Source organism: Nuphar pumila, chromosome 5 (assembly GCF_984573655.1).
Source record: "Nuphar pumila chromosome 5, dmNupPumi1.hap1.1, whole genome shotgun sequence".
Taxonomy (NCBI): domain Eukaryota; kingdom Viridiplantae; phylum Streptophyta; class Magnoliopsida; order Nymphaeales; family Nymphaeaceae; genus Nuphar; species Nuphar pumila.
This window is the reverse complement of record NC_143253.1, coordinates 103143282-103155727: the sequence shown is the minus strand read 5'-3', so window position 1 is coordinate 103155727 and position 12446 is coordinate 103143282. Positions and strand designations below refer to the sequence as shown.

General features: G+C 43.4%; 1 protein-coding gene across 3 annotated transcripts in view; it reads right to left on the bottom strand.

Annotated features, from left to right (window-relative positions):
• The window catches only part of LOC149837963 (autophagy-related protein 13b-like), a 51067-nt gene extending 38843 nt beyond the window's left edge, over positions 1 to 12224 (bottom strand). For 2 of the 3 annotated variants that reach the window (XM_090006294.1, XM_090006296.1), the window contains exons 1-2: positions 9973 to 12224; positions 9629 to 9810 (exon numbers count right to left, since the gene is read on the bottom strand). In XM_090006294.1, the coding sequence (XP_089862420.1) occupies positions 9629 to 9810; positions 9973 to 11577 (1787 nt within the window). In that variant the 5' untranslated portion in view covers positions 11578 to 12224. Of the gene's footprint in view, positions 1 to 7889; positions 8146 to 9628; positions 9811 to 9972 lie in introns of those variants that run through there. The other variant, XM_090006295.1, reaches the window with a different exon arrangement.
• Positions 12225 to 12446: the final 222 nt, after the last annotated feature.

Below are 12446 nucleotides of genomic sequence, written 5' to 3'. Positions count from 1 at the left end.
GAACCAGATCCAACTCGTTAATTTTTATTCTCAAGATGGATCCGCTGCCGACCCAGACCCATATCGGACCTGGACGAAGCTCCAGTTTGGATTTGAGTCGGGTCAAAACCAGACCCATCATCATAAGGATCACGGGTCGAGTTCAAACCGAGCCTCTTATCCCCACAACTCGATCCACGATCCAACCTATCCAAATCTGGGTCCGACGAATAGTCTAGGATTAGGCCCGACCCATATCCAATCGGGCGAATCATCTCAGTCCTATCACAACCAAACTCGATACCCAAACCCCAACCAGCCCATTAGCCCCTTACCGATTCAAAACCCGATACCTCACCCGACTCAACCACACTATCATAACCCAAACCCGTATTACTCTGCTCCTACCCAGCTAGAACCTGAAAACCACCAGACCCACCCACCTTACCCTGGACCTCCTGTCATTCTAGTGCCCCAACGTCGGCCGCAGATGGCTTTCGTCCACGGACAAGCTAGACCGAGGCAGAATCAACAGGGAGCGGCGCGACCTGAGCGCCAACCACCCATCAATGGAGTTCGTCAGCACCAGCATCCAGGCGATCAGTACCGCACCACGGGCGATGAAGCAGTATGGGACGACGACGCTTTCTGGAACGAGTATCCTGCAGGAATGGTGGAGCCTCGACCGCAGAGAGCACCAGAACACTCCTCCACCTACGGAGTGAAGCTGGATCTTCCGAAGTTTGCGAGGCGATTCGATGCGGAGCAGTTCTTCGACTGGTCTTATGTCGTGCAGTTCTTCGACTACCACATTGTCGCTGAACACTGTTGTGTCTCTCTAACGTCTATTCGACTGAGAGGCCTAGCCCAGACATGGTGGGTGGAGCTGCAGCGATCGAGAGAGCGGCAGGGATTAGAGCGCGTACAGTCATGGGAGGAGATGCAAAGATTGATGCAGTCAAAATTCGTGCCTTCAGATCACGCCGAGAGAGCCTACAAGGAGTACCTGACCCTGCGTCAAGGCCCCCGGACCGTGGCAGAGTACACTGCAGAGTTTCATCGTCTTTCCCTACGTGTGCAGATCGAGGAAACCGACCGCCAGCAGGTCACGAGGTACATTTCGGGTCTCCGCCCTGCCATTTCTAATTATTTTAGTTGTGTCACAGTTGAGACATTAGATCAGGCCAGCAGTTACGCCATGAATGTCGAGGAAAAGCTGAAAAGGAGGCAAGAATATAGGACATCCCGTAGTAAACCCACCAATCAATCTAAGTCGGGTTTCCAAACCAGGGGAGCAAGCTCCCCTAGTGACTCAAAGCCTAGAGCAGACTCGAGCAAGCCTGACCAGTCAGGACCAGCCTTCCATACCCGGTCCAAAGCCAAACCTAATGAGTCGACCCTTCATTGTTTTAGGTGTCAGGAGTTAGGGCATGTCGCGTCTAAGTGTCCCACTGTGAGCAAGAACACCCATCTTGTTGAAGGTATTGTAGAGACAGCATCTGAGAGTGAGAGTGAGAGCAAGTCATTAGTTGAGGACGAGGATGAGAGGGAAGTTATAGAGTTCGACGGTAATGTCGAAAGTTTGTTGTCCATCAGTCATGTGTTGACCACACCCCGAGAATCGGCCCCATCGAAATGGTTGAGGAATAATATTTTTAGGACCTGATGCAACTGTGAGGGTCACGTATGTGATGTTATCATTAATACTGGGGCATGCGAGAACATGGTGTCTGAGAGTGTAGTGTCTACCTTGAAACTCGACACCGAGAAGTTGTCCCAACCTTATAAGATGGCTTGGTTCAAGAAAAAAAATGAGGTCCCCATCACTCAGCGATGTCTAGTCCGGTTTTCCATGGGGGAACACTACCACGATGAGGTGTGGTGTGATGTAGCCCCTATGCACGCGTGTCACATCCTTTGGGGACGTCCCTGGCAGTTTGATCGCCAGACAGTTCATGATGGCTGCAAGAACACATACTCTTTTATCTTTAATGGCCATAAGATAGTCCTTCTTCCTATCAAGGAGACTGGGTTTCCCACCGTGGATAAGCCTGAGCGAGTCCCCAGGCTAGCAGGCCTCTCGTACCGGCTTTTCTTGAACCATTGTCAGGAAGATGGCTATTGTTATGCCCTGGTGGCAAAGCCCTTGATGAGTTCGTCAGTGTCCATTCCTGCGGACGTTGCCCCTCTTATAGAGGAGTTCCGCGACATTATGTCGGATGACCTACTGATGGATTACCTGCGACAAGGGTAGTCCAGCATGCCATTGACTTTGTGCCGGGGTCGAGTCTACCCAACCTCCCTGCATATCGCATGAACCCCTCCGAGCAAACCGAGTTATTAAGACAAGTTCAGGAGTTACTGCAAAAGAGTTTCATTCACAAGAGTGTTAGCCCTTGTGCAGTACCCACCTTGCTCACTCCTAAGAAAGATGGGTCCATGCGCATGTGTGTTGATAGTCGCGCGATCAATCGCATCACGGTCAAATACCGTTTTCCCATTCCCCGATTGGACGATATGTTTGATATGTTATCTGGTGCCTCCATTTTCTCTAAAATAGATTTAAAAAGCGGGTATCACCAGATTCGTATACGGGAGGGGGATGAGTGGAAAACGGCATTCAAGACACGTGATGGGTTGTATGAGTGGTTAGTCATGTCATTTGGGTTATCTAATGCCCCAAGTACCTTCATGAACATGATGACCCAAGTCTTGCGTCCGTGTATCAGAAAGTTTGTTGTTGTCTACTTTGATGATATTTTGATTTATAGTTCGTCTTTGTCCAATCATTTGAGTTATATGCGTCAAGTCTTAGAAATCTTGAGAAAAGAAAAATTGTATGCCAATGCGAAAAAGTGTGAGTTTATGACGTCCAATGTCGTGTTCTTAGGTTTTATTGTGTCATTTGATGGAGTCAAGGCGGATTCCGCAAAAGTCCGTGCGATTGTCGATTGGCCTACCCCAAAGACTATAGGAGAGGTTCGTAGTTTCCACGGGTTGGCCACTTTTTACCGACGTTTTGTGAGAAATTTTAGCACCCTCATGGCCCCCATCACGGAGTGTCTAAAGGGTACTAGCTTTCATTGGACGCCCGCAGCGAGAAGAGCCTTTACTGTCATCAAAGAAAGAATAACTAGTGCCCCTATCTTAGCCCTCCCTGATTTCAGTGCAGTCTTTGAGGTTGAGTGTGATGCCTCTAAAGTGGGAATTGTTGCTGTATTGAGTCAGAATCGCCGACCTGTTGCTTTCTTTAGTGAGAAGCTGACTCAGGCCAGGTGCCAGTATTCCACTTATGATGTTGAGTTCTATGCCGTTGTGCAAGCCCTTCGTTATTGGAGGCATTATCTCATTTATAAGGAGTTTGTCTTATACACGGATCATGAGGCATTGAAGTACTTGAATAGTCAGAAGAAGCTAAGTGTTCGTCATGCCAAGTGGGTCAGCTTCTTGCAAGAGTATACTTTCATGATTCGTCATTAATCGGGTACTCTGAACAAGGTGGTTGACGCCCTTAGTAGGAAAAACAACCTTCTGATGACTATGTCAGTGCGGGTTATTGGGTTCGAGCAGTGAAAGGAGTTATACCCGACGGATCCTGACTTCCAACAAGTCTGGGAAGGGTGCATCTCTTCAGATCACCCTGTCAACCACCGTTTTAGTATTCATAATGGTTACCTCTTTCGTGGGAACAAGTTATGTGTGCCTGATTTTTCCCTTAGGCTTCAGTTGATCTCCGAGTTACATGAGGGAGGGTTAGCTGGACATTTTGGACATGATAAGACGTTTGCTTTATTAGATGAACGATACTTTTGGCCCAAAATGCGCAAAGACGTATTCAAGTTCATTCAAGGGTGTCATGTGTGTCAAGTGTCTAAGGGTCATCGTCAGAATAGTGGTCTGTATACTCCGTTACCCATCCCTGAGTGACCGTGGGAGCACGTATCCATGGACTTTATCGTAGGTCTTCCCAAAACTCCACATCGTTTTGATTCAATTCTAGTCGTTGTTGACCGGTTCTCCAAAATGGCTATTTTCATCCCGCGTAAGCGAACCACTGATGCCTCATTAGTAGCTTCCTATTACTTCAAGGACGTTGCCCGTTTCCATGGCTTACCCCGCACCATTACCTCTGATCGTGACACGCGTTTTATGAGCCACTTTTGAAAATCGTTATGGGCTTTATTGAAAACCAAGCTTCAGTTCAGTAGTACATATCACCCCCAAACAGATGGCCAAACCGAAGTTGTCAATCACACCTTAGGAAACCTGTTACGGAGTCTAGTGGGGGAGAATGTCAAAACTTGGGACCTCGTATTGCCTCAAGCCGAGTTCGCATATAACAATTCCATTAACCGTTCTACAGGTAAATCTCCGTCCCAAGTAGTGTATGGTCGGTCACCCACCCATGTCGTTGACCTCGCCCCTGTGCCCGATTTCCCAGCTCCAGCTCCAGCTCCAGACGCATTTGATGTCGTCGAATATATGTGTGACATCCACCGACAGGTCCGCGCCAAACTTGTTGAAAGTTACGAGGCCTACAAAGCTTTCGTAAATCAGAGTCGTCGTGATGTCCAATTTCAAGTCGGCCAACTCGTCTGGGTTTACTTGCACCCCGAGCGTTTTCCAGTAGGCACCTATAGCAAATTGAGTCCTAAGAAGTATGGTCCTTTTAAGATCCTTCGACGGTTGGGTTTGAATGCCTACCTCCTTGAGCTGCCCGACGATTGGCATATTTCCCCTATTTTCAACGTGACTGATCTATATGCTTACTGTGGAAACAACAAGTCGTCAGAGCCGACTTCTTCCCAACCAGGGGAGAATGATGCAGGGCAGGACCCGATTGGGCCCATCGTGGCACCCGATCCACCACAAAGGGCAGAAGACCGAACCCGCGTGTCCGACCCCATGGCAGGTACGGAGCCGCGACGCAGGGACGTACCCCTACGCACCTACTCCAGGCGTGGTGCGGTTCGAACATCACAGAGCCAGCAACCGATTGAAGCTGACCCAGGTCGCGATTCGGGTCCAAGGCTGGACCCGCGACCCGGGTCCATCAATAGTCTTTAAAAGACCCTCTCCTAGGGTTTCGAGGGACAGAGAAGATTGAAGAATCAGTATTTGTTCTTTATTGTTTTTTTGGCTTATTCTTTTCCTGTCATTTATTTCCTGTTTCATTTAATTCCCTATTGTTTGTTGTTTTCCCCTGATTATTGAAAACTTATTGAAATAAAAGAAGAGCTTCAGCCACACCGATTCTCGGTGGGCATCCGATTTCTTTACTCTTCGAAGAGCACTGCATCAGACCCCCCTCATGAAGACGGATCAAGATCCGGATCCAAATAGGTTGCGAATTGGATCCTGCACCAACACCAAGAGAGAAGAGAATCTGCGAAAAAATAAAAACTACCCTTGAACCCCATACACCCTCTAGTACCACAAAAAGATCCTACAGGGTACCAGAAATATCCGGATCCATAGAATCCGGCTCCTAAAAAATAAAAAATAAAATACATAAAATAACTATTGCTAAAACAAAGTCCAAAATACGATTCCTCAATGGAATCGAGACAATAAAAGGAGCACGACGAACATCTGCTAACTGAGAGATCCACAAGGACCAGGGACATCCTACAAGCGTGTGGATCGCCTTGGGTAGCGATGTCCGGAATGGGTCTGGATATTTAGATTTGGATCCAAATCCGCTTCTGTCTCTGGATGCTCTGCATCACATACTGGGAGAAGATTAAATCGTGGCACCGAATGTGGATGAGGTAGAAGAGTTTGTCTTCAAAAATTGTTGGAGAGCTTCCATTAATTGCATAATGGATTCCTTGAGGCCCCCGTCCTTCTTTGGTTCTTCAATTGCTTTAAAGGACTTTTCTCCAACAAAAGTCACCTTTCTTTTGAGCGTAGGACAATCGGGTTTGATATGTCCCTACTATTTACAAAAATGACAAACAATTTTTCTTTCCCCTCCATTGTTAGGCCTTCAAAAATGAGGAGGCTTATATGTCTTCAAATTGTTTTTTGGTCTTGAAATAGCATGAACTTCATCAACCTCTTTCATCATAGACAAACGAGTCTCTTCTTGACATATTTTGGCATTATCCATTAGAAAATGTTACATTTTATGCACTTAAAGTTTTAATTTAGTACATGCAAAATTGTTTACTTAAGTTCAACAAAAAGACATAAACACCCTTCCTTTTGAAATGTTTTACACAAAAGAAAAAATAATAAGTAGAAAAAAGTTACTTTCTTATGCCCTTGAAGTTTTTATTTTAGCACATGCTAAATTTCATAAGTTTTAGGAACTAGAATTTAGGAATTGAATTCATCAACTTGAGAATTAGAATTCCAATGAAAAAAAAACTCAACAATGGGAATCGGGATTCTCATCACATGGGAATCATGATTCTTGTGTATGGGCATAGTGATTCTCATGCATGGTAAGCATGATTCCACTCCGCTTCTGGTTCTCACTTCCTGGGAATCACGATTCCCACCTTATAGTAGCGCTTCCGGTAACTATGATTTGGTCACACCTCAAAGCATCCTCTTGCAGACATTGTCACACTAATTAAGAGTGTTGGTCACTCTCTTCATCTTTCATAAGAGAAACACAAGCATCATCAAAACCTCCAGATTTATTCTTAAAAAGCCTTTCATAAAAAAAGGACATACGAACTTCAGCCCTTACAGCAAACACTGTCCTCAGATTCTTGTTATTTGGTTTTAGCTTTTCCAGCTATTGTGTGAACCAAAAAAAGTTCAAAGACTTCCAACGAAGAACAGATGAAAGGTCGTTTATCATGTAATATTTTTGTGGAAAAAATCAAAGATCAACTCAGGAGAGGTCTGTCATGACACCATTACAAAAATTTGTGTGTGCTCTCTTGGTTACTCCATTTCATTTCAAGGGCAAGATTTATAAATTATCCAATGATAAGAGAGGAACTCAATGAGGTTTATTAGAAGAAAATTCAACCCCTACCTTCGGTTTGGCAATCAAGAATCTTAGCTAAAATTTAACTTGCATTGAGAATAAAATTAAAGAAAGTGTAACTACCTTGGGTTTCTACTTTATGAAAAGAACCTAACTATATCTACTAAAGTCATCAACCAATGAAAATATTGAAACAATTGTGACGTGGAACCTTTGAAAGAAGAACTGATACATCATAATGAACAAGTTTGAACAGACAAAAGCCCTCTTCTTACATTTGATGTATAAGACAATTCATGACAGGCACGAGTGTGACAACTAGAAATATCTTAACAAATAACAAACCTTTTTGAAATTTAAACAGAGTGAAGCAAGTCCATTATTGCAGGATTATAGAGTAAAGTTGTAATAATAGAGTAGTATGCTTCATTTATATTTGATGCATCAAATTCTTAGGAAAATCAACTTTTCCCCTGGGATATGGCCACAAGGGCACCAATTTCCCTGTCAGAATATTTTTTCATACATGCCCAAGGGAGCAAGGTCAGGAGGAAAAAAGTCTATTACAGGAGCAGCAGAACCAGTCAAAAGACACTAACTTGGAAGTAAAAGGACATGCAATTCCTATATGCCATTGGTGCTAACTCTTCCAACTACCATGTGGATGGTTTCACTTTCTGCAAATATGTTTTTTGTTTGGAGCATGCTCCCAAAACAATAATCCAACATTCATTGAGAGTGTTGTGTTGAATTCAAAGAAAGGAATGTCAAATGCATTTTGTGATAGCCACATGTTGACTTTGCACTGCAAAAGATTTTTATATTGATGTGCCTGTGCCAACTATTCACCCATTACTAGCTACACAAGTTTTTTTTACTTTTTCGCAAAGCCACTGTAGCTGTTGCTAACCCTGCCTCTTGCTCTACAAACTGTCTACTCTACCATGTCTATACCAATTCCTTTTATTTTGAATGCTGAAATCCATGCTATGAACGGAGCATCACATTAAAGAACTGGGTGTAGATTGAGACCTCAATGCGACAGAAGCAATGACCATGTGCCAACCAGAAGCTATATCAGCAAGGTTCCCATTGCACCTTTTCAAGCTCTGGCACAAGTTAACTTATTGCTGAAAGTTGGCCACCAACTTACTCGAATACAAAAATCACCTTTTCCAACTCTAACATTCCATTTTCATGCAATGGTGTCCACTAGAAATCTACAGAAAATAATTAGCACAATGAGCACTATAGTCACCTAGAATGTCGGTTAATAACTCATGCAATATTGTCTTTCAAGAAAAAACTCTCATGCAGTATTACAGACGTAACATAGAACGTCATGCATGGCCCTTGCTTTTCGCCATTATGTTCCTAGGGAAAGAAATTATGCTGCTGTAGATCTCATAGCTATCTGTACAGAACATAAACTCCAGTGAGGTCAGCCAACTGAGGTGGACCATGAGATCATGAATATGTTTCAACAGAATAATCTGACAATAGAAAACTTCCAAAGATGAACAGTCTAACAACATACACACAAAAAAAAGAAACAATAGGAACGGAAAAAGGAGGGATATGAATATATGATACACACGCTTGAAGGGAAAATACACAGAGCAATTTGCAAGGTGACATGCTTACTCACAAGACCGAATCAAGGCAAGATAGTGGGGCAATCCTTTTCAAGGAAGTATATACAAAATCATAGATGAACAGAGAAAACTGACTTTATTTTCTTCGCTTCTATCTAGAAGTCACAAGAATATGTTCATGACTTTTAACTTTTCAACTTTATGAATGTTACTATTGTAGAGTAGCTGTCACAATGGCAAACATTAGGGGTAATGTCAGGAAGAAGAGAAACTTTTATTGGAAAGGTAGCAAAGGGTTTAGAGTTAGACAAGCATGAGGATAGGATTTGACAGAGGTAAACACAGGATAAAGGACAAGATTCTTGGAGGCAAGGCATGAAGAAGAAATAGCTTGAAGAGGCCATGAATCGATCTAAAGGACAGGACAAAAGGATTCAGGACAGAAGGTTTAGACATTTAAGATAAGTGAACTCCAAACAGTACAAAGTCAAGGAATTTCCTACATGTTATTCCATTCTTTAGCTTCTTCCGTTTCCAGGAGATGGTGGGAACTGCATCTTTCCTGATGCAGTTCAGTTAAGGCAGAGTAGATGAAGGTTGCATAAGCTACCAAAGGGATATATAAAGAAAAATTAGATGAGACTTTCAAGAATGTTACCATCCCTTTTTGATGACTAAAATGCCTCAAGTCTGGTGGGAGCTGAGGTAGCTTTTGGCACTAAAACCTAACATTCAAGCCTCAAAATATTTTCAAACTGCAATCATGAGTTGGTGGAAAGAAATGCCTAAATAAGTTACTGGGAAAAATAAAAATAAATTATCAATTCGAGAGATACACAATAAATGATATACAACATGCGTAAGAGATCCATAGGAACAAAAATAAAGGTGCGCCACAAGATAAACTTAACTATTGCATCCATTTGTCTGAAACTTCTTGTCAGAAAAAAGAAAGCTGCTAGTTTGTTCTAATACCTTCTCGATGCATTCTCATAGACATTTGAACAACACACAGGTAAAATAAACTAGCGATATAAATATCAAAAACATCTCTCACATGAATGCCATACTAATTAAGGAAAGAAATATTGTTGAACAGTAAGAGCACCTGTTATGTGCATATGACAAATCGTCATCAATAGCAAACGGGCAAGAAAACTCATAGTCATCAGATTGTTCTTGGAGTGATAATCTGCTGGAGCTCCTGGACACTGAAACCCGTGGTGAACTACTAGCAGACACCCTTGCTCCACATAAACCTCCACAATCTTCCTTACCAGACAACAATGCCTAAAACAGAAACAAAAGAAAAAGGGGAAGTGACACCCAAAAAATTAGCCTCACTGAAGTATGAAGAATTGACAGAAGACACCAAAAAAACTAAAAGGGCAACCACTGAAGCAACTGCATTATAGATATAAATCAAACATGACCAATTGGCGTCCACAATACCTTCTGACTACAGCAAGTGGGCAAGGCAGGTAAAATGGCATTAGGCTCTAATGTTCTCAATTCATCCGCCTTGACAGAAAATTTGCTCTCACCTTGAGATGGGCCAACAGTTGTTCTTTTAAGAGATGGGGATCGGGGCAAGTTACAGTTTCGGTCATGAGAGTGCGGTGTTGGTAAACCCGGGCTCCTACCAAATATAGCTGACGAGATGCTGAGTGGAGCACTTTCACATCGTAGAAGAGCCCTTGAAAGATACTGATGTATTGGTGGGGAAGGTGAAGGAGAAAGTGAGAAAGGAGAAGGCCAGTACTCATCAAAACCAGTCATTTTGGGCATGTCCAATGTATGCACTGGTGAGCTTCCAGATGGGGAATGATCCACATGTAGCTGTCTATGTCGTGGGAGCTGATGAGATGAAGGATTAGAAGGCAATGCACGAGAGTCTGAGTAGGTTGGAGAAGGTGAAGCAGATAAATTGCTGGCGTGGGAAGGAGGCGAGTTCGAGTAGGGCAGAGGAGTGGCTCTACTGAGGTCGTTACTCCAGCTATGCCTCCTAGCAAATGGAACTCTTGAATTAGGCGAATTTAATTGTTGACCAACTGCACTAGTTCCCTTCTTCCCAGATGGATTGAATGATACAGAAGCAAACCTTTTCAAAGGATCAGCATTTGGACTTCCAACATAGTCCATTATCAATTGTGGGGATGAAGGAATCGAAGGTTCGAATTTTATATCGGTTAGGCTCGGATGGTACCACACAGACAGGGAAAGCCTACCACAAGGAGTCTCAATGGGCGCAAAACTGAACAGCTGCATCTCAGCTTCCTCCTCTCGAGAGAAAGGCTCTGCAAATGGTAAGACCTTATAGCTAAGGCTAAATGGGTAAATGCGACTAGATGAATTGAGAACTTTGAAGAATCGATAAGCAGGCAAGAGCCTAACAGTCAGATATAAGGACCGCAGCAGTATGTTCAATCTCTTCCCCATCCTCTTGTAAGCCGAAGACAGCGATTCATTCGAAGGCAAGTAACAATTCTGCGACTCCGGGACGGCCATATGCCCCCGACCTTTACCAAGCCGCGGCCCACCACCCTTCTTGCCCTCTTCATGCCTGGTCCTACCAGGATGCAATTCTCTACCACCCGCCTTCCTGTGCTCATACTGAACCACCCAACGTTCGGCAACCATCTCCTTCGCGAACGAATCCTCCTCGCCGGCGTTCCAACAATTGAAGAACCGCCCCTTCAAAGACGGATTCCTCGAAAGGCCTGCCTTCTCCACAGGTGAATCGCATGCAGACCGCTGCACAAGGACTATATCTATGACCAACAATTCCCGGCCGTTCTGCCGCCAAAGATCGAAGCTTTCTATCGCAGGGAACCAATCCTTTAGCACCAAACTGAACCATCTATCCCTCGGCCTAACGCCAGGTGACGATGTGGAGGACGAAGAGGGCGACGAAACCACCTGCTCGCCGCTGAAATTCCTCGACGAGGCGAAGAGAGCCCTAGATTCTAGTATAATATGCAGGCTCTTCGAGAAGAATTCCGTAATTAACTGTTCGGTCATCGGCGATTCCGAGTTCAAATTACCATGAGATGCCATGAATTGGCCAAATACTTCACAGATGGAAGACAATCAAAGAAACAAAATTTACACTTTGATACTAAGTACTAAAACTAAACTTATACGACAAGCTTGGAAAGATTGAATCCAATTCCGTAAACCTTAGATCTTATACTGCGTAGAACAAGCAATGGAACAGAAAACCCTAGATTTTAACTATGACAAACTCAGAATCAACTCTGCAAACCACAGTTTTATACTATTAAAATTAAACATCTAAATTCCTACCACAAAGAACTTGAACCGAACCACATAAACCCTGGAATTCTACTACGGAAAACTTGGAAATCGAATCCCACAAGCCCTAAAATTCTACATCATGAAGAACCACGATCGAGCTCCATAAACCCTAGACTTCCCACCCACAAGAACTCGAACTGGACCACGAAACCCTAGATTCTGCTCAGAAGAACAAGAATTGAGCCCCAGAAAACCCTAGATTTCTAACAAGAGGAAAGTCGAGAAACACCAAATTTTCCACACCCAAAATCAGGAATTCAGATAGTGGAAAAGGAAGAAGAAGACGACGAAAACATGAGGTCAACAAGAACGAGAAGAAGAGGGAAATTCAGAGAGAGGGAGGGATTGGGGTTTGAAAAAACTCGGTTTGAACTATATCACACACCACGCATACGCTTCTTACTCGCGAATATTTTAATTTAATAATAACAATAATTATTAGTAATAATTCCGTATTTATCTTCAAATATTTAAATTTAAGTGAGGAAATATAATAATGGGAACTAAGAACTTAGGGGGAGAGAGAGAGAGAGAGAGAGTCTGCTTTGATTGAACAAGTGAGAAGAGGTGACAGGAGGAGCCTTAATAATGATAATAATAATAATAAC